The sequence below is a fragment of the Solanum pennellii genome, chromosome 4 (assembly GCF_001406875.1).
Source record: "Solanum pennellii chromosome 4, SPENNV200".
NCBI lineage: Eukaryota > Viridiplantae > Streptophyta > Magnoliopsida > Solanales > Solanaceae > Solanum > Solanum pennellii.
Window position 1 is genome coordinate 70,580,108 of NC_028640.1, and position 23,300 is coordinate 70,603,407.

General features: G+C 30.6%; 2 protein-coding genes across 3 annotated transcripts in view; one reads left to right on the forward strand and one right to left on the reverse strand.

Moving 5' to 3' along the window:
- The first annotated feature begins 2,512 nt into the window (after nt 1-2,512).
- LOC107018292 (ethylene-responsive transcription factor RAP2-4-like) lies at nt 2,513-4,555 on the forward strand. The gene has a single exon (XM_015218743.2). The coding sequence runs from the start codon at nt 3,093-3,095 to the stop codon at nt 4,185-4,187; it is 1,095 nt and encodes a 364-aa protein (XP_015074229.1). The 5' UTR covers nt 2,513-3,092; the 3' UTR covers nt 4,188-4,555.
- An 8,701-nt stretch (nt 4,556-13,256) lies between these two features.
- The window catches only part of LOC107018234 (endoplasmic reticulum-Golgi intermediate compartment protein 3-like), a 13,963-nt gene continuing 3,919 nt past the window's right edge, over nt 13,257-23,300 (reverse strand). The window contains exons 4-14 of one of the 2 annotated variants that reach the window (XR_003577896.1): nt 21,567-21,647; nt 21,256-21,336; nt 20,955-21,047; nt 17,593-17,772; nt 17,439-17,506; nt 17,277-17,328; nt 15,454-15,507; nt 15,279-15,371; nt 14,950-15,016; nt 13,616-13,796; nt 13,257-13,529 (exon numbers count right to left, since the gene is read on the reverse strand). Coding sequence is in view for 1 of the 2 variants with exons in the window: in XM_015218659.2 (XP_015074145.1) it covers nt 13,705-13,796; nt 14,950-15,016; nt 15,279-15,371; nt 15,454-15,507; nt 17,277-17,328; nt 17,439-17,506; nt 17,593-17,772; nt 20,955-21,047; nt 21,256-21,336; nt 21,567-21,647 (861 nt within the window). In the remaining variant the exon portion in view is untranslated. Of the gene's footprint in view, nt 13,797-14,949; nt 15,017-15,278; nt 15,372-15,453; nt 15,508-17,276; nt 17,329-17,438; nt 17,507-17,592; nt 17,773-20,954; nt 21,048-21,255; nt 21,337-21,566; nt 21,648-23,300 lie in introns of both variants that reach the window. The other variant, XM_015218659.2, reaches the window with a different exon arrangement.

Below are 23,300 nucleotides of genomic sequence, written 5' to 3' on the forward strand. Positions count from 1 at the left end.
ATTGATTAACAATCTTAGCCAATGACTAACTAACTAAAATTATAATTAATTAAGTCACTTATATAGATAATAGATAATAGATTTTATCCCTAATCATTTCACTAATAAATATAATCTCATATTTCTGTTGATCTTTCATTAAGAGCCTCCCATCATACCTCATTTGCATATTGTTATATTATTTTTGTGTTGCAAGGATATTATAAATTACTAACCTAATCATGTCACTAATACATAAATAAAGTCTAAGAGAAAAAGACAAACAATATAATTAAAAAATAATATGAAAAGTTATAGTTGGAGAATTTATATTTCTTACAACTCCCTCAACTACTCCATATATAGTCCATACAACATTATCATGTGACTACCTCATGATTTTGTGCAGTTAGAATATGACAAAATTATTTGAATGCCATTTATTTTAGTAGTAAAGTAACAGTACTCACATAATACATTTTCAAAGTTGAGACATTGTACCTGTCTATATAGTTCAAAAAATGAAAATTAAAAAAAAAAAAAAAGAACTAACAAGTTCTGACTTTATCAAATAAAAAATTTGAGTACTTATTCCTTCGAGGCCACAACTCTTTTATAAAAAAGGATTAATACATTGACAAAAACTTAAATTTTCAAAGAACTTAATTGGATTTATAATTTGTTTTCGATTGAACATTTGAATTTAGAATAAACTGTTCGTATTAAAAATTTCAGATTAAATAAAAACAAATCAATGTGTTTAAATAAAAATAAATCACTGAACATTTAAATTTAGAATAAATTGTTTGTATTGAAAATTTCAGATTAAATAAAAACAAATCAATGTGTTTGAATAAAAATAAATCAATGTGTGTTATCAAATGTCTAATAAATAATTAAATTAACTTTATAAAATATTGTCATCTCCTTTGAGTATATATATCATTCTCAATTGAAAAAGTGTGATATTTTACGACTTATTGACACATACATATATAATTTAAGGACAAAACATATTTTAAGTGTTTAATTTATCTATATAATGAACATTTAAGAATACACCTAATGTGTTTTTTTCAAAATTTAAACTGAAAGTATCTAATATGAATAATTTATCACATGTCTAAGCGTTCAATCGAAAATGGAACAAATCTTAATTTGAATATCTAAATAAAATTTACTGACAAACTTAATATGTATGCCTAAATGTGTTTTTTCACAAATTCAATACATATTTTTCGCTGAATCTGTACATCATTCTCGTTAGATAGCTTAAAAAAAATCTTGAAGAAATTTAATCAATATTCAAATAGTATATATCAAAATCCATAAAATTGTGCTCCGAGCACAGAAATGTATCAGGTTTAATCCTATATAAGATGTGAAAAATCATGAATTAAAAATTTGTGTATTTGCATATTTTTTTCATACATACCACACCAGAACAATCCACTAAATGAAGCAGGAAGGAAAAAAGAAGAAGAGGTTTTTATTGGATTTTTATCAAGTTAATAATGTAAATAATTTTTATTTTATTAAGTTAGTTTAATTACCTTTATTCTTTTTCGCTTGTAGCGGATTATTTTTTCCTTTACACTTATAATAAATAAATTTATTTTTATAAAAGTAAAACTTAATCAAACCATATTTTCAAAAAAATAAATAATTTAAATAATTGATAATGCATATAGCTTAGATTTTCTTAACAAGTAAAGAAAAATATCATGTGATTCCAAACGATATTTCTTCAAATTGAATTTGCATTTTCCCATTGAATAAGAAAGACAAAATAGCACTACTATTTTAAATCGGTTGTTGATCAACATAAATATCATCATACTTATACGTCATAAATATTTTTTTTACTTTTTGATATTTTCACAAAAAATAATAAACAATGCATTAACTTTAACAAAGATATTATTAAAATATAATTTATTTTCCCAAATTTCAAAAGTTGTCTTTGGATAAAGCAGAATGTAAAATAGACTTTGCTAATTACTTTTGCAATAATCAAAACTCTTTTTTTGTAAAACAATAAATTTATGTGTCAAGTTCTCAAAATTTAAAAAAAAGACTTTTCTTTGTTTGAAATCTTATAACAAAATATTGACTTAATTGAAAATCCATATGAAATTGATTTTTTTCCCTATTATTTATAAACAAATGTTAATTGTAAATAAAAAAAACTCATACTTTGAATTCAAAAAGTTGTTAAAATTAAAATTTTGAGTGCTTTTTTTTTTTTTTTTTAAAAAAAGTCAGTGTGAACACTTGATCCAGTCAACAAACGCACAAAACATGTTTAACTGACAGATGTGAAGTAACAGGACGCGCAAGTTGCCGGTAAAATAAAATTCCTACGTGGAACTCACCAACTGGCTCCAGCTTGTGAAAAAAAATGTAACGTAAAACAAAAACTAGTTTAATTAATTACAAGTGGAATTAGAGAATCAAATTAATGAGAGTAACACAATTAACGAGGAGGATTAACAAGGTAAAACTATGGGGCAAAGTAGTATAAAAAGAGGGCCATTGATAACAAATGGAACACCACAACAAAAAAAGAGAGTGAGGCTGAGAGAGATATACTCATCAATATTTTTCTCACACCTGCACACACCACACACTTAAAAATTAAAAATATTTTCAAAAAATTTCTTTTGATTTTCTTCTTCTTCCCCCCTTTCTGTAATCATCCCGCTTCTTTGATCCCTTTCTGTAAACTATCTGTGTTTTTTCAAGAAGTTTTTCTGACTTTTGAGTTTGTGATTTTCATGTTTTTGAACTTAAAAATGGAGAAAATGCAAACTTTTAATTAGAGGAAAAAGATTTTTTTACAAACTCAGGTGTTTTCAGAATCGAGATCTAGTAAAGTATAACTCAGTATAGTTTTTTTTTTCTTTTTTATGCATAATCAGATTAGAGGGCTTTATTAGTTGTCCCTTATAGTTTGATTTGTTTTAAAGGAGAAAAATAGAGGTTGTTATTTGAAGACCTCTGTTTTTTTTTCTTCTGTTTATAGTGAAATCACTTACCTGTGTTCTTTTTATTTGATAAGAAACAGGTTGAGTGAATTTTTATTTTTAACTTTTTTTTTTGGTTGTTTAGTTATGGCAGCTATGGATTTTTGGAATAGTACATGTGTAGATTTTGAATTATCATCAGAACCTGTTACTTCTGGTGGTGAATTAATGGAAGCTCTTGAACCTTTTATGAAAAGTGCTTCTTCTTCTCCTTCTCCTCCACCTTCTACTTTTCCTCCTGTTTTCCCTTCTTCTTCAACTTTTCCTTCTTCAGATTTTCAATCTTTTCCTTCATTTCCTCCTCCAACTCCTCCCATTTCATATCCCTACACTTCTTCTTTTTACCCATCTACTATGAGCTCTGAGGTTTGTTCCACTTCCACAGAGATGAATTCCCAAATCTTTTCAACTGGGTTTTCTGGGTATGGAATGGAGCAACAGGGTTCAATTGGGTTGAATCAGTTAACCCCAATTCAGATCCAGCAAATTCAAGCTCAAATCAACTTTCAAAACCAACAACAACAACAGCAGCAGCAGATGATGTTACAGACTGCCCATCATGCTTCCACCATGAATTTCTTGGCTCCAAAGCCGGTTCCAATGAAGCAATCTGGGTCGCCACCAAAACCCACTAAGCTCTACAGAGGTGTTAGACAACGCCACTGGGGTAAGTGGGTCGCTGAGATCCGTTTGCCTAAGAACCGAACCCGCCTTTGGCTTGGTACATTTGACACCGCTGAAGAAGCTGCTCTGGCTTACGACAAGGCGGCGTATATGCTTCGTGGTGACTTTGCTCGACTGAACTTCCCTCAACTCCGCCACAACGGCAACCTAATCGGCGGCGACTTTGGTGAATACAATCCATTGCATTCCTCTGTTGATGCTAAGCTAAAGGACATATGCCAAAGCTTGGCACAGGGGAAGAGCATTGACTCTAAGAAGAAGAAAACCAAAGGGTCGTCGGCGGAGAAAGCGGCGGTGGTGAAGATGGAGGAAGAGGAGAGCAAAACAGCAGAAGTTGGATCCGAAAGTGACGGGTCCCATTCCGGTTCAGGTGGATCATCGCCGGTGACCGAACTGATTTTCCCGGAGTTCACTGAGGAAGAGCCAACTTGGGACATGTCAGAAAATTTCTTGTTGCAGAAGTATCCATCTCATGAAATTGATTGGGCCTCTCTATAAAATTAGAAAATAATTAAGAAAAAAATTAGTAGTAATTATCAAATTAAGTCTAGGTTTAATGAGGTCTTATGTATTATTTTTTTTTTTGTATTTTTGTATTGTTTATAATTGTTAATGGTGGTTCTAGGTCACTAGGTCCATGGAACATTCAGTCACTGCAATGGAGTTTTTGGCAATTGCAGGGCAAGTTCCTTTGTAGTTTTTTTTATCTTCATATTTTAGGTTTAAAAATCCAAATTGGTTAAGCTAATGTTTTTTGTCTTGGCTAGGCCAGTGGATTTTTGTTGCATTGTAATGTCATGGTTGTAATCTTTAATTAGTGTCAATATTTCATTAGTATTAATTATAGCTTAAGCAGTGTTTATGAATTATCTTAGTTAAAACATTTCCATTATCCAGATCTGGAATTGTGTAAACAATTAAATCAACATGGTTAATTGGTAATTGTAATGATTATTCTTTCTTTAACAAATCTTTGTTCATTAGTGATTTAACTTGAAGTGCGGTTATTACGTGATAAAGTTGTTGATTTTAACTTTTTTTAAACTTTATTTTTAACTAAAGGACATCTTACGTAAACTAGTTCTAATTTATTTTGTCCATGTATTTGTAGATTGTGGATAATTGATAAACATAAAAATGTCATGAAACGTAGAGTATATTGCGTAAATTGGAAGTTACGATTGTGTCATTAGTCAAGTGAGATAGGGATCGGCTGACGGAGTCAAATTTTCATTAGGAGAATTTAAATATAAAAAATTTAAGTGTATTTAAAAGTCGAAGGGAATTCAACATATGCTAAAATTTGGTCCCAATACATATATTTTTTGGACACTACATACCCAACCTAAACAGACATTTTCGCTCATTTGTAGGCGATCTGCGATAAACATACATTACAAAAATTTTAAAAAGGTAGTCCTCCCACAAATTACTATAATTTCTTTTTATTAACTTCTCATGTAAAATAATATTTCTTTTTTAAGAGTTAGGAGTTTAAAGGGCAAAAAAAGTTGACAAAATTTTCATAAGGATATATCAAAAAAATTTCTAACCAAAACATTAAAATTGTTGGGAATTAAACACACAACACACACAAATAATTTAGAGAAAAGAGAAACGGAACACAAACGGGACACACAAGAATTTAACGTGGTTCGGTTTCCCTACTCCACGACTGTAACAGGAGGATTTTTATTTCACTTGTGCTGCTCTTAGAATTACAAATACAAGGATCATATTTATAGGAAAGCCAAATGGTTAACCTAGGGTTTCAGTAATGGGTCGGGCCGGCTCACAAGCCTCCACAAAGCCCAACAAAAATTGCTATTGACGTAGCGATTTATTTTGATGGCGTTAAAGCAAAATCACTGCTCGAGCAGCAATATTGCACAATCTTTATTTTTATTTTGAAATTTGACAACGATTTTTGTTTTTGTTTTTTTTTTAAAGTTTTTTTAACAAATTGTTGCCAAGGCAGCAATTTTAATGAAATTTTACGTTTTTATTTGTGTATTTTAAATCACTGCATATGCAATGATTTTAGTGCAATTTATTTTTTTTAAATTCGCTGCATTTGCAGCGATTTTAGTTATTTATTATTATTTTTCCGATTTTAGTTATTTAATATTATTAATTAAGTAAATCGCTGAAAAAACAACGATTTTAGTTTTTTTATTTTTTTAAAAAATTGTGTTGTATAATCGCTGCAAATGCAGTGAATTTTAGTTTTTTTTTACAAATTTTTAGTGGGTTTTTTAAAAATTGAAACTTCTTTTTTTTATTATTATTTTATCTTATAAATATTTACAATTCATACTTTAAAAAATAAACAAATTTCACTAAAATTGATGCAAATGCAGCGATTTAAAATACACAATTAAATAAAATTAAAATTCTATAAAATAAAATTAAATAAAACTAAAAACTAATTTTATAAAATAAAATTAAAAAAAAAAGAAGTTTCAATTTAAAAAATAAAAAACTAAAAATTTGTAAAAAAATAAAAAACTAACTAAAAATCGCTGCATTTGCAGCGATTATACAGCACAATTTAAAAAAAATAAAAAATTAAAATCATTGATTTTGCAGCGATTTACTTAAAAAATAATAGTAAATAATTAAAATCGCAAAAATAATAATAAATAACTAAAATCGTTGCAAATACAACGTTTTTCAATTCATAATTTAAAAAACAAAACAAATTTCACTAAAATCGTTGCAAATGCAGCGATTTAAAATACACAAATAAAAAATTAAAACTTCACCAAAATCGCTGCATTGGCAACGTTTTTTTAAAAAAAAAACTTAAAAAAAAAACAATAACAAAAATCACCAAGGCAGCGATTTCAAAATTAAAATTAAAATTGTGCAATATCGCTGCTCGAGCAACGATTTTGCTTTAACGCCGTTAAAATAAATTGCTACGTCAGTAGCGATTTTCCGTTTTGGTTAGAAAATTTTTTAATATACTCTTTTAAAATTTTTGTCAACTTTATTTACCCTTTAGGCTTCAAACTCTCTTTTTTAATCGTATATAAATAATATAATTTTCTACGAAAAAAAATCTGAATGAACTCAAGATCTCTTACTAGTTAGGCCCCTGATTGAGTCCAAAGATGGCTTGATCTTTAGTCCAAAACCATTTTAAACATCTATTCAAAAATTGAATTATTATTTCAAATATCATGAAAGAATTCAGACTTGACTTTGGTATCATATGTTTGATTATAGGCTTGTGATTCGAACGGAACGAACACATCGTCTAAGCACACGATTCAGCGGAGTCAAAATATTCATCAAGAAAATTTTAATATATATCAAACTATTATATGCTAAAAAAAACTTTATACAGTGCGATAATTATCCAAGGAAAGAGGTTTAGATAACTTCATTCGATTTTTTATCTCTGCCACTATTTGACGAAAATTATGTTCGATTTTTAGAACGCACAAACTACATCTCACTCTTTTCAGCGTGCATGCTACATTGTGAAATTACAAATATATCATCTCTGTATCACAAATTGCTGGAATTCATCTTAAAATTCATTACTACTACAAATTACTATGTGCTTTGACTCGATTTGTGGAGCCTTATGAAAATTTTGAATCCCAGCTCTAAAGACATTACATATGTCAAGGAGATCATAACAAACATACACACGTAAGAAGGGATCCTCGCGGTAACAAAAATGATTATTAGCGACAATTAAAAAATATGTATTTTTAGCGGCAATTATCACACTTTGTATATGTCCCTAAAGCTTTTAGTGATATTGGTTCTAATGACACTTAACTAATGTCGATAAAGACTTTAGCACTCTTTATTAATGTCAATATTTAATACCGATAAAAATTATTTTTGTTATAATACTGTCTCAAGAGATATATCAAAATTAATAACGATCAAGTTATAAAACGAACTGTACATATAATATGTCTACATATTTTCATTCATATTGTCATCGTGAAAATTCAAAGTAATCCAATTCGATTCTTGTACTCATAAGATAAATTGAAAAAAAAAAATTGAAATAAATCTTTCATGAAATTTTGTGTTTCCAAAGTCATACTTTTAGTGTGGTATAAAAATCACCATTTTGTGTTTTTCTTACTACCAAATTAATTAAATCCCGTGAACAAACGCAATTTAAAAAATCTTGATAAACACTGAAATCTTTATCCAGTTGATTTAAATTCTGTAAAAAAATAAATAAATTATTTTAGCTACTCTTAACCAGCTGTGGATCGGACAATTGTTTTTTAGTCATTAAATTGTAGAAAGCTGTCCTTATTATTGTTGGAAGTAGCAATTAAATCACCTCCCTAACTACTTTGCTAATTTAGCATACAAATCCATTATCATTCAATTTTCACTAATATAAATACATTCTTTTTTCATGTAACAATTTTGAGTTGGAATCGTCTGAATATATATAGTAGTGTACGTAACAAAATATTAAATGATGAGTTGTCAACCATACAACTAAATTCATATTCTCTTTAATTCATTTTACTTGCCTCATATTAATTTCACGTGAAAATCTATCTCTTAAAAAAATAACTAAATATCAAAAATAAAAAATAACACAAATACAAAATACGTTACATAAAATAAATGAACGGATAATTTAGGTCCGCGATTATTTAGTTCTCCGTATAACAATAATGCATACGGATGGTTCATTGAATTACATGGGTCCGATCTTTTAATTAAATAGGGTATTACTTTGAATTGTGAGCAGCCAAATGGACCCCACTAGCTAATTATAGAGAGGAAAAACAAGTCGTTTTCACCATTAATACGAACACGACACTTCAAAAATTAGATAATAAAAAGAAATTATCACCAACACTTTTTGCAATACAATAATCAAATACGTTTTACTATAAGTATTGTGTTATGGATTTTGACGATTATATTTTAGAGCATGCTCTAATATTTTGATCAATTTCATCATAATCCATGTACTAGTTGATATGATCTTGGATAGTCTAGATAATATAGAATGTAGTGGGTTTATTGTTTAGATAAAAGTAGATTCAAACTGAGAAATTGAATCAAATCGATTTTATTTGGATTGAATTTGGTTTGATTTTAAATTTTTTAAAAATCAATAGTATTTGATTTGGTTATATTTTTATTCGAAAAACCGATGAATATAGACAAACCAACAAATTCCATACATATTTATTTTTAAAAAAATTAAAGATCTTAGGTATGTTTTCATCAAAATAAATTTGTATTTTACTTATGAAAGCAAAAATATCCAAGGTGAGAACATTTACCTTATTGGTTTATGTGAGTGTCTGTGATAATACTTTGTGAGATCGAAAGTCACGGTTTCTTCCTCTGATAACAAAATAGTGAATTTTGACGTTTTATTCATGGTAAATTCAGTGATTAAAATTTTTATAATATTAGTCAGTCAAATTGTTTTTTCGATTTGAATGAATTGTTGTCATTTTTTCACGTTTAGAATGAAAATTATTTATTTTATTTTTATGTATGGTTAATATCGAATAACTGAATCAAATCGAACCGGAATTGTTTGTTCGATTGTTGTTTGAGATGCATGCGTTTACTTTGCTTTGAATTATCGTTCTTTAATATTGCGCTATATTATTTATCTTGGATCGTATCGATAGTGACCAACTATATACTATATTCGTTTTATTTTTGTATGGACTTTTTGTGAAATGTCACACTCATAATTGAAGAAGGGAAACTAGTGTATTAAATATCTATTTTCCATTCATTTATTCCTTGTTTGAATATAGTAGTAGCAGTAAAAGTTTGTTGAAGCAACTTGGTGGAATCATATCAATTTCAATCTCAATCACACATGGTTTATCCACTACACACCAAAGTTGTTGGGATGCATTAATTATTTCTCAATTTTCAGACGTAGTTATAATTATGGTTTCACTTTTTAGTTAACCTAGATTCCATGTGCAAATGACCTACCCTTGGAGAAAAAGTAAAAATAATGTAAAGCATTTACTAATAACAAATTCTAATGAACATTTCTAATCTAATCTAGTTTTGAATTGATGGATTGTTAATCGGAATAAGCTATAAATATATCTTTTAATTTGATTTTAGTTGATATTTACGGTTGTCTTGCGTTGAATTTTGGACGTGTTCAATTAGATATTTAAATTTATATAAAATTGAACAAGTAAATACACGTGTCTATGTTACATAATATACGTAGGATCCCACATAAGACATAAAATTATTATGTATAATGTCGCATAGGATAAACATGTCTATTTATTTAATTTTATACACGTTTAATATAAAATCAAAATTAGATATTTATATATTACGTGTGATTAATTTAGAGAAGGAATCAGAAAAAGCGTTTACAATTTGTTATGCTACACTAATATATCACGATTGTTTTTGTAACTATTATGTTGCAGGTAGAGATAGGCTATTTCACACACAAAAAAAAATAAAAAATTAAGAAATGTTTAGAGACGAATCTTAGCAACTGATTGACTACATAAATTAATTTTATTAATTTGTTGGTGATCATGTTTAATTTCCCACCTTATATAGATAATAGATGGACGTTGATCATATGGTGAGTAATCTTTCATTTTCGCTCCTAAGATTAACGTGTATTCAAGTCACGAAAAGAGAAGAGAAAAACTCTTGGTAAAAAGAAAAGAAAAAACAATTATTTTTTATCTTATCAACATAGTAATATAATTTTTTGATAAATTCAAACTTAAATGCATTTAAAAGTGGATTTTGATCAAAAGTTATATTTGTCAATTTCTCTCCACAAATAAAAAAAGAAAAAGAAAAAGAAAAACAATAGTCATTTTCAGCACGAAATTCTTATTGACTGGTTCGAATGGTCATTCAATTCAATACATAAGTTGAGTAGAAAAGTAAAGATATCCCATTTGAAAGTTTTGTGGACTATAAGCGAAAATTTTATAATCGATATATATAGGACTAATAATTATAAATTAGTGTAACATTATTTTTAATCTTTCAATAGTAGTGTAATTAGGAAGCACGCATGCTGAGCTAGGTAAGTTCAGGAAGTTCATTTGAACTCTTTTAAAGAAAAATAATATTATTTGTATGTAATTAAATAATAATTATATTTTTATATATATTTGTTTGTAATAAATTTTAAATATATGGAAAATAAACAAAATCATACAAATAAAATATGAAGAAACATAATTTTATTGATTAAGATAGCCCGTACAATTCTTTTGATCCCTTGATTCTACTCTCCTACGATTTATCCATCATTCGAGGGCCGTTAATTCTTTTGATCCCTTGATTCTACTCTCTTACGATTTATTCATCATTCGAGGGCCGTTAGTGCCGTATTTCTCGAACTAGGATGATTTAGATTTGACCTCTCTTTATGAATAATCCATCGATTTGTGGTATTCAAGATTTTGATGTTTATACGAAATTTTCGAGATGCCTTTAAGAGAATTTAGTACCTTTTATATAGATATAAATTAGAATTTAGGGTTGAGTAGCCTCGAAGTTTCCTCATTTGAACATAATTTATAGAGTCCCAACTCATTTGAACATCTTGTAGAGTCCACAAAATTCCAATGTCTACAATATTATAAATGTTAAACCTTTTTTCCTTATTCTAATACTTATTTTTTTATTTTCTAAATTTTATCAGTAAAAAAATCTTAATTTCATCACGGAACCACAACCATTCAATTTCTTGTTATTCCTGATTCTAGAAGTGGAGGCATGAAACATGAGCAGCCGAAAACTCTCAAATGCTTTTCATTCCATCCAGTTTCATTTTAAGTCAATCTAATTAATTAATTAAATATTAAAGTAAAAAATAATACAAGCATTTTAAAATTTATAATCTTTTAACATGATAGTCTGGTAAAAATTACATTTTATTATTAAGAATAAAACAACAAAATTAAAAAATTGTTTTAAACAATTCAAATCGGACCTTTTCGTTTTTTTTTTATATATAAGTTGAAATAGAGGAATTGAATTCGTATATGACAATCAACTGTCTTAATCCACTTAGTTACATTGAGTCTCTATCTACGATCAGATCGTACGGAGTACCAATTTTAATAAAAAGAGGAAGGATATAATAATGATGGAAATGGAGAATTAAAGAAAAGGCAGTGCATTTTTCTAGCCGACTTGCTACTTTTGAAAATGGAATTCCCACAATATAATCAATAATATAGATTCTACATATCAAATCTTTTAAAGATAATGAATTTCAACTCTTCAGCCACCATTTAATTTATATTCTCATATTCTACTCAAAATGATTCTAAAGTGTACACCATGCCAAGAAAAAAATCCCCTACAACAATATAATAGAAAAGAAGGACAAGTGGAATGTATAATCATAACATAGAAAAAAAAATCATGCTACTTTAATTTTTGACGATCTTAAAATTAATTAATGATTTGATATAAACATCAGATAGTTAAGTATATAATTCTATCGCCTCACTTCTTTTGTTCTATTTTACCAGCATAGTAAGGGTAATAAATACATGTAATTCAAGATTTTGTGTTATTTTGTTCACTTTCAAATCATAATTGAAATGACCGAAAAGGAAACTTGAATTAGTATATGTTCTGAAGTTAGAAAATATCGTAAAAAATCTTAATGTGTGCTAATAATCATATACAGTAGCAGTCATTATAGAATTTAATGTTCCTTCATTTACGATTATATCTCATTCCAATTATTCAAACTAATACAAACTATTACTATCGCTCTCTAATATTATTTCAAAGTCGATGTGACAAATTCAAATGCAACCAGTAGTTTTTTTAAATTTTTTTTTATATGTATATAAAAAAGAAACATTTCAAACCATCAGCATGCACGCTAGTCAATTTTATATATCATAGTATTCTCAAATAAAATGATGCGATTGATTAAAAGTTTATGGCCATGGATAGTTTTTACTTCTTTTCGACATAAAAATTTTGAAAATTGCTTGGACATATAATTAAGTTATTATAATTTTTACAAATTTAACTTGAAGTTTCAATTTTTTTATATGTAAACTCAAATAATATCACGTAAAATAAAATTACCCTTTTTTAAGTTTTTTTCCCTTTGACATTTGTTCTGGTTCATCCAATCACAAGATAGAATCACGTGTGAACAGAGGAAAGTAAAAAGTGGATTCTACTCTATAAATAATAAATTGTTTTTTATTCAAGTTGAAGAAAAGGACATGCCAGGTGGTGTGAGCTAATCTTCAATTAGAAAACAAAAGGGAAAAGGATATGCATTCTCTGGATTTAGCATTTTATGGAATCTTTTTGTTCTTACGTGAATTTTGGTTTGATCTTTATGTAAAGCTAAAGTTGTACTAATGATTTTAGAAATAGATATTATATATTCTTTTTTTGACATAACAAATCATCTTGGATCGAGCGGAGAATCAAAATTAATTTAGCGGTCCTATCTTGTTATTTCAGTGAATATTTAGAGCCAATGGAGCGACAACAAAGTATTCCCATAAAATGAGGATACAGTAAAGAATCCTATTATATGAAGCATCCCAAGCATGAAAAATACCCATTGATTGTTCATGAACTTATTTTCATAGGTTCATGCAATGGGCGAATCAGATTTGATCCAACTCGTTCATTTGCCTCTCATAATCGGGAAGAATAGAAAAAAGAAAAAGTTTCCACTGGTCTAATGAAGTTCCTCAGAATCCTTCATGTATACAATGTTTAATTTATCAGAAAAAGTGAACAAATTCTGCCCCATAAATAATCCCCTTCTTTGCATTTGATCTCCTGTAATATCATTTCCAGAAAAACTGTCGTTCAAGTCTACAATAAACACGATACAAAAAAGCTACTCAGATCCGATCACATTCTCTCAAGAAAAGCTACTGTAATGCAAAAGTTAGTTCAACCTTGTCACAGCTGGTCCAATCTTTTTGTCTCCCTTGTCTTGGACCAATTCCGTCATGGTAAGCAACACAGAGTATGAGCTCTCACCCGATCAGCTAAATTTACCAAGTTCCATCTTTTTCTTGATCGCCTTTTGACCGTGGTATATGAATGAATCAAGTATCCCTGACACAGTGAAAACTCCTGGATACAATTTCCAGAAAATTAGAACACTACGAAGTACACAATCAAACATCACTGATGTGATGCAAGTGCTACGTTGATCTAAACAGAAGGAGCTAACACCTTTTATTTCTTGAAATGAAACGAGATTCTTCAGAGTATAGAGCATTGTAAATAGGCAATATGACAAGGTGACTACAATTATGACCAAACTACATGATGTGATTCATTGTTGGTGCAAGTCCTAGATGGTTAGTAGGTTGCATCAGGGTTTGTAGAGCTACAAAGTGGTGTTTCATCCGTGAGCTGATCAAACATATCAAATTGCAGATATATACCATTATCAAAATTCAATGGTTAACTTCAGTGGAGCCAACGAAAGAATAAGAACAACCAGAGGCAGTCTCTGGATTTAACTTTGATGGGTTCAACTTTCAAGGTTCTCATTGAACTCATAGACTTCTAGAATCATGAGTTCAGAATTTAATATTTTTTGAATTTTGGTAATTTTTCATATATAAATTTATACTCCATGTTGAAAATGATGAGTTCTACATCTCTGGGAATAATTGTACAACCCCTCCCAAAGGTTCATTTACCAATAAGAGACAGAAATTAGAATATATAGGTGCACCGAGTGATAGTGTAACATTGGAAATATATCGTCTTCTAATAAGAATTGTTGTTCTATATTCAACAAATTCTTCAAGTCAGTACTCCCTTCAATCCAATTATATGACACTCTTTCCATTTTGAGACATTTGAAAATGTTTAACACTGTCTGCCTAAGTCATGGTGGTAGAGTTACCCAGCAGCTTTGCTGGTAGGAGGTAGCAGCTACCAGTGTAATAGTCAAGGTGCGTGCAAATTGACCGGGGCACCACCATTATAAGAAAAATGTTTAATGCCACTCCGTTGCTATATGACTTCCAAGATTTCAAATTCATTAATTTATTCAAATTTTAATAATGTGATGTTTCTAGAAAATTAACATTAAAACTGTCAATTCAATATTCTTTCACCATCACTAAATAAAATATAAGTCAAATCAACATATTACACTCTGTGTCCACTTAAACATTGTCACGTATAATAGAATAGAAGAAATACTTTTTACAAGATGTAATCAATATTAGATAAGAGATGAACAGGGAAGGATGAAGACCATAATTACCTCCAACTATAGCACAGACATTCGTCAAGAAGTGTAAGAATGACACGTGTTGCTCGGTGAATGTTACCTGAAACAGGGCCAGATAAGATATGTAATAAGGACAACAAGAAACGGGTAAAAACAGGAAAGAAAAAAAAATCCATGTTAAAGAACTGAGCAATAACATAGTGGCGATAATGCTTCCTTCCTTCCTATAGTGTAACCAACCCCATTCTTTTAAAGAATAAAGCCTTAATATAACAATTTACAGAAGTTATGATGAAAAAAATATATAGGTTTCAGAGGCAAACTAACGACTTAGAAATTTGAGCAACGGAATAATGCCAAACCTTGATTGGTGAAAGGTCATAGAAGAAGAAAACACCAGGAATAGACTGAAAACGACCAAAATCTGCGCCTTTGAAATGTTCGGTTACCGAGAACTGCAAACGATAAGCTGTTGTATCAGATTTTGTGGTCTATTAGTACAGCAAATGCAGGAGATAGCTTGAAGAATCAGAAAACCTGATTTGACTGGATGGTATGCCCACTGACGTCCGTATATACTGTAGGTACCACCTGTAGCAAATAACTAGATATTACCATCGACAATAACAGTAACTTTCCATCGATAACTCACAAAAAATTAGGTTAACCTAATGTCACAATGGTTATCATATGACAGAAACAAGAATGAACATTCCAAGAACAAATAACGTGCTGTGTCAACATGGCAATAGCAAATGCCAAAATTAAAGAATGCCAGATGAAGGTTTATGCAATTTTTTCCAAATGAAGAAGACGGTTACACCGTTACATATTATAGTTATCATGTTTGACATTATTATTTCCATTATCACAAAACAATAACAACAACAAGCGTGTATATATACTGAAACATCCAACGAAAATACCATATGGACATCAACAATTACAAAATGGTAGAACCAGATATTTTTTATGTTTTTGTATCACAAACAGAAAAGGATGTTACAGATCATAGATATAACTTTTGACCTTATTCTTTCCATTATGAAAATAATAATCAATGTTGCCCGGACTCTTCAAAAACACTGCCGTACCAATGTTGGGTACTTTAGAAATACACTACTTTTGGAGAACTCCACACCTTAATATGATATATGTTCTACTTTGAATGCACAAGAGAGTAAAAATTGTACTATCCAACAAATCAAAAGAGTTGAGGTAGTAGTGAGAGTCTACAAAACTTAGCATACAATATGAACAAGCAATCAGATAAACGTACGCTCCTTTAAATTGAGTTTTGTTAATCATATAATACAAGTTGTACTTTTTCATGACCTTTGCGCCATTTCAGGTACTGTTTAATATTTAAATCATGCATTAAATTACAAACCCATTAATTAACTTTTGCAGAAAAACAGAGGAAAGCAGTATCATGAAACTTTCATTACAATAGTTGCAATGTTTAGTGTTCAATGACAATAGGTGAAACATTTGGGATTCGTAAGGTATATTTAGTTTTTGAGGAAATGAGATAGGGAAAGTAGTACAACAACATACCAGTCCAATCCCACAAGTGGCCCTCTAGGGATGGTGGTGTGTACGCAAACATTAACCCTACGTACCTTGGGAGGTACAGAGGTTATTTCAAATAGACCCTCGGCTCAAGGAGAAGAAGGAAAAGTAGTCTCCGTGTGAAATAGGGTCTGTTCTAACTTCTAACTCTTTTAGATAGTGTGAGGAACCTTCCTTTCCTAGAAAAGGTAATTGTTTTTGAATTACGCGGAACTAGAAAACATTGAATCGCGAAAAGGAAGTAGTCTGCATCTTTAGAAATGATTATCTTTCCTTCTTCTTTTGACAGATTGAACGATTATCAGTTTTGAGGGATAAAGTGGAGCATGAACCAGCTTGTGGATACATCAACTAGTCCACTGGGAACTTGCTATAGCCCACAAGAACAGGTCTCAAGTTTTTGCCACCAAGACTGGGCAAATGCATAGCCTTGGCAAATGAGCTTCATACTGATCATAGGAGTTTCATAAAGGTTGAATTGGTCCTTAAGCTTGGAAATCCAACTACTTACAAAAGGACTAAATCTCAGTAACTCAAAGAGCTACTACCTCTCTCACTCTCTCTCTCTCTCTTTAAAGAAAATAAAATACAAATACAAGTGACAAGGGGATTGAGACAGAAGACGGGGAAATGAAAGCTCTAGGCATTAATCCTTGACCACTCTATGACAAGTAAGCCAGAAAACACTAAATCAAGTGAAAATTACAAACTCACAGAACTTCATGTAAATAGCAGAAACAGGGAACGAAAGGAAAAGTAAGAGGGCAGTCACAGGAAAAAATGCCAACCTTGATAAAATACTGATACATGCCGTGGGGTGTTTCTTGAGTCCATTTCACACTGCAATTTGGAATGAAAACAAAAAGGAACAGTCAAAATACACGTGTCATCGTACATCCTTCATATAAAGACACCAGCAAACAGTGTAAAGACTAGCAAAAGTGATGTACCCATCAAGAGGATTCACAACACCTGGGAAGTATTCTCCATAAGTTAATCTATTGATCTTGTGACTAATCTGTTGAAAGTAGTTTTTAGTAAAGATACATTAAGGCACCAAAAAACAAACATGAACAGATGAACCAAGTCGCGAAAACATCTTACATTATAACTATCCTTCTGAAATGTGAGCAAATCATGGACATGAACATTTGACTGCTGAAAACTCTTCCCAGGTGCAAAGTGGAAATTTCCAGCCACTTTATTGACCTCCAAGAACCCATACATATTGCATCCTTCACCTTCTTCCTCTTTGATCTTTTCTAGGAAACCCTCTCTCTTACACTAACTCATATGAATTTCAAAAGAGAAAGAAGAAAGATCAGCCATAATTTCGATCAGTACATCATAAAATAATTAAAGCTCAATAACCATGCGACTTTTCATATTAATTGAATAATATGTATGCAGAATATGTTAAAATATATGAAGTAAAAGCAGCATATTTTGAAGTTTGTCATCATGCTATGCTAGTGTCCATGGGAGTGTGAAGCTGAGAAAAGCGAACAAGGGCGAAGCGCATTTTTCTAAAAAGACCAAAATAAAAAAAAATATACAAGGAGATGTTCAATTTAAATAGAGTAATATGTTCAATTTAATGGAGTAATAAGTAGATAACACAAAATCCACCATAGGAAAAGTAAATCAAAACTAAAACATAAATTAAATCAACATCTTATCACATTTGAGTCTTTAACTCAATCTCTATCTGATAAACTTTTGCAGTTCTTCCTTCGCATGAGCTGGGCAACTTGGACAAGCTGTAAGGTTTGGATTACCATTTTGTATCTTGTTACAACAGAGACATTTAATATAGGTCTTGTTGGTATCACCAAAATTTCTGTGCATACATCCAAGAAGGGTCTCTCTTTTTTTAAATCTTGTGACGCCATTTCTAGTTTGGCTAATATTTCCCACAAACCAAATCCTGCAGAAGTTGCAGGCTATTCATCAAGAGCAAAAACCCATTTGATACGTTTCTGCTCCATCTTTATTTCTTATAAACAAAAAAGGAACTTCCATCCAACTATTTCTCAAACAAAATGATCTAAAGAATTGATCTATCAAAATAAATACTTACTTAAAAGATTCAGCTTACACTCAATTTCTTACCATTCTATAAGTTAATAACTTCTTTCCGGTGCACTAAGCTCCTGCTATGAGCGAGGTCCGGGAAAGGCCAGACCACAAGGATCTATTGTACGCAGCCTTATCTTGCATCTACGCAAGAGACTGTTTCCACAGCTCGAATCCTTGACCTCCCGGTAACATGGATAACTTTTGATTAACAAAAGAAACTACTAATTACATAAATCTATTCTAAGGTTTGATCAGATTAAAGAAAATCCCTAAAAGAAATGCTTACCTCTCACCTACTTGAATACTAACGGAATTAACCTTACCACTTCATCCTCAGAAGTGATGGTTTTGCCCTACCATTTTATTCCTTGCTCTTTTCGCAATCGGCATCTAAATCTTCCAGAGTTTGACATTTTCCCATTCACATTTATTGAAATGGTTCTTACTTTATTACTTTGCATCTCTACCAAATAAAAAAAAAGAAAAACAATAAAAGCTAAATTTCAAGTTCTTATTTTGAACTCTTTTCCGTCGTGATTTAAGTTCTGTGCATTATGCGTAGAAACTATGAAGTTTTGAAAAAGAATAATTCTTGAAATGGAAGAAATAAACTTACCCATATTCTAGAGTTTAAAATACAAGTTGTTAAATAAGTAGTTTCGGGGTTTTGGAAGCTTTTTATTTCAAAGTTGCCCGAAAAAATGCGTCTTACAAAATCAGCAACTCCGTAAACACGTTTTCAGAAATGATGTATGGTAAATCATACTTCCCATAGTCATCAAACTAGAATCTTCTGAAATGTATCCCAAGTAAATTTTTGACTACTTTGTGAATGCCTAAGTATTAGTTGTACAGCGATGTACATATGCTACATGATTAAATCAGTAATATTTTACTGATAAAAAAACAGCCATTTTTAAAAGACAATGTCACCTATAGGCACTTCATCCCATTAAGACAATCCCCAACCATACTCTATTTTACTCTCCATTCTCTATATTTGGAGGGTATAATAGAGAATGCCCTCTCCAAGCATTCTCTATTTTATCCTCTACTCTCCAATTATAGAGAGCTGAATAGTAGCTCTCCAAATTTGGAGAACTATTATTCATACTCTCTATTTCACTTTTTAAAAATTATATTATTATTTTGTAACTAAGATATTACTTTTCATATAATGATATTAACTAAATCTCTAATATTCATAATTATTTTGAAATGTAATATAACATTTTTAATTTTCACTGAAAATGTACAAATTTTAAAGTTTTCGTCATTTTAAGTGAATATATTTTTGATATTATTATTAATTTTCGCTGAAGAATGCACAAATTTAATGATAAAATGAAAATCAATTAAAATACAATACATAACATGATAATTTAAATACAAGATAACAATACAACACAATACATAACATAATAATTTTTAAAATCCTAATAATGATTTAATAATCTAGTAGGTCGTTTCCAAATTTAACAATATTTGAAAAAATTAATGTATGATCCAGACAAGTTGTGGTTATGATTGCGGTTGTTTTTGTAAAAAACTTTTTCAATTATTCATAGTTCTTTAGAAATTTAGAATAAAATATAAATTTATATTATATAAAGAATTTGAAAAAATAATACAATTTTATATCCCATGAAAATCATATAGGGGATGATTTGGAAAAAAGAAAGAAAGGATTTATAATAGAAATAATAATACAATACTGAGGAGAGAGAAAAAGATTCTTTGTTAGAGAGTGAAATAGAGAATTAGGTTGGAGTTAGTATTTGGAGAGTAAAAAATAGAGGGTAAGGTTGGATATGCCCTAACCAAGCTAGCTGTCTTACATAAAACTAATTGCAGAAGATTTGCTAATATGAAAATTACATGAGATATCTCGGTAATTAGAATAAAAACCACACAAGGTTTATGTCATTACCAGTAATATAATTCTACTAAACAAAATCGAATGAATATAATCTTATTTCAAATGTCAAATAAATGCTATCCTAACCGGTAATGTATAAAATGTACAGTGTTGAATGGTCACGATTGACCTTTGCATATAGTTAAGAAAAAAATTAGATCAATCACATTCATTCCATTCAACATACACGTACAAAAATTATCATGTCACATTTGTTTCTTAGAGATTGTGAAACCATAGAGCTCACAGCACTTCTATCACATCCATGTTATGTTGCATAACTTCGATACGAGATGTGAAATTGGAATTTCACTACTGTTGATTTCTTAATCTATCATTTTCACATGAGAAAGAAGCCATGGTAGTCGAACTTCATGGAGGAAAAATGACTTCAGTTTCAGGGAATAATTTGGAGAAGAAGAAAACATACAAAATATGGAACTCCTTCAATGATCAATTTTCAACGTACCTGGTCAATTTCATCAGGGTTTGTCAATGCCCAACCTTTCTTTCTATAGGCTTCACGAACATCTTCGCAGGTGTTACAACAATGATCATCTGACTGCAATGTTGACAGGAATTCACAGTTGGTATGTATAAGAAACAGTTTAATGAGATAATTATCTATACTTGTGGTATAATCAAGGACAAACAAAAAGATTGGATGCATGAAAGTAAACAAAACTATGAGATTAAATTTACTGAGAGGATACTACAGCTTAAAATCATAATCTAAGAGAGATTTCTAGCATCAAGAAGTAGGAACATACCCCTTCAGCACCATAGCAGGAACCACAATATGTTTCGTTGTGCTCAAGTCTTCCTCCATGCCTTTGCAGAGGCCTATCAATCTGTTGTTGGAAAGAAGTCATAGACTCAGTGCTTGAAAGGAATAAATAGAGCATGCTTCTTAAATCAAAAGTCATAATTTTTACTTGATCCATGAAAATCCAGAATGCAAATAGCGGCCAAAACTATTTCTTTAAATCCAGATATTTGACAGCTATAAAATTTGAAGTAAAGATTAATAAATTTTTACATCAGCTACTTCTCATAAAATAAAGAGTAACTTGTATCTCACCGTAGGTGAACCAATGCCCTCCTTCCTTGTCTCAATAACATTTCCGAGAACATCAATTCTTTTCTTGATGATGTCATGTCTCTGCAAGTAAAAATATAATCACATCATACAAAAACCCAAAGAGCATACCCATCGGCATTAGGATTCCAATAAATAGTGCAAGTAGCTTGCAATTATCTTTACTTTCACAACTTTGGTTATTGTTTTCAAAATGACCTTAGCTTCTACTGCGATAATAGCATGTCCCATACCTAGCTTAGCTTCATTGCATACAAGCCCTCTTGCAGCCTAGTTTACAATGTGCTGTTTGTCTTACACAATTAAGCTTTTGTTTCTTGATAATTAAGAAATTAGCGTTAGGAAGAACTTAGTCAGTTCCAAGGAAAGAGAAGATTACACAGTTAGAAAGACTCAGAGCCTCCCAACACATCAGCGAAGCATCAAATACTGAAAAACAACACAAAATATAAACAAAGAAAAACTCACATTTACCCTCAGAATCTTAGAGCAGCTCAGTAGTGGCAGAACTTACTAGATAGCAGTTAAAGATCATTTCAAAGAAACTCCATCGCCTTAGAAAAGCATATACAATTTAGAAGATTATAATTCTTTCAATGTTATTGTTATGTCAAACAAGGTAGGATGTAAGAACACGAAAAAACATGTGGATAAAAGAATACTTTTTCCTTTTCTTTTCTTTTCTTTTTTTGGCTGAGTGATTGAGGAATAGGAGAAAAAACAACAGACCCTGTTTGGATCCTATTACACAGCCCTCACTGAGTGTTGAGTGCTCATTTTAGGCATACTTGAGCCATGAAGCTCAGAGAAGGTCGCGCTTCACCTCAATTAGGCTACACACTAAGGTGTGTTCCTCATTGCCTACAAGTTCTATCTTTGAATATTGTGGTTGTGAAGAACAGACATGATTGGGAAAAGAAGATATTGATTAGCTCTGGAGTCAGCTCAAGTGGCAAAGGTTGTGGGACTTCTGTATAAGGTTACAAGTTCAAGTCCTACGCCAAGCAAACTAAGTCTAGTATTTAAGTGGATAAGGGTAGAGGGGAAGGCCTATCCTCCCAGAGTTTCGAAAGCTATGGTTGGCCCGGAAGGTCGACTCCCTGACGGATTTCTTGGTCATAAAAAAAGGATATATTTGTTGATAATGGTAACATTATAAAAAATAAATATATATTAATTAGTAAGGAAAGCATGATGAGCAAAGTTGCTAATTTTGCTAGCATTACATATATATTTTTATTTTTTTCTTCATTGCACCTAATCTTTAACCAAAGCCCACATTTCAATTGTATTTTAGACTTGTAGCCCTGATAGACATTGTGCACATTTTAATGATTTTAACCCTTGGGAACATTATCTCAGGCATAAACTATCCTAACCTTGGCGGACTTGCTTACCTAGCACCTCCTTTTTTTCCCTAGGATAAGGTACCCGGCTTGTGGTTGTGGATTGCAGGTGTTGCCTTAGTCGAGCTGCATGCGAACTAGCCCGAGCGCCATTGTTATGGTACAAAAATGTGATGGAAGGCATTAGAAGCATCAAGTTACAAAATATTTATGTTGTACACTCTCATTAAAGCTGCTTTCAAAGATTTGCATTAAAAAATCAGTAAACCTACAAATCTTACTACTCACGTCATTTGGTAAAGATTTTCACATTCTTTACGATTTTGGCATGGTTCGCCTTCCCCCCCCCCCCCCTTTTTTTTTTTTTTTT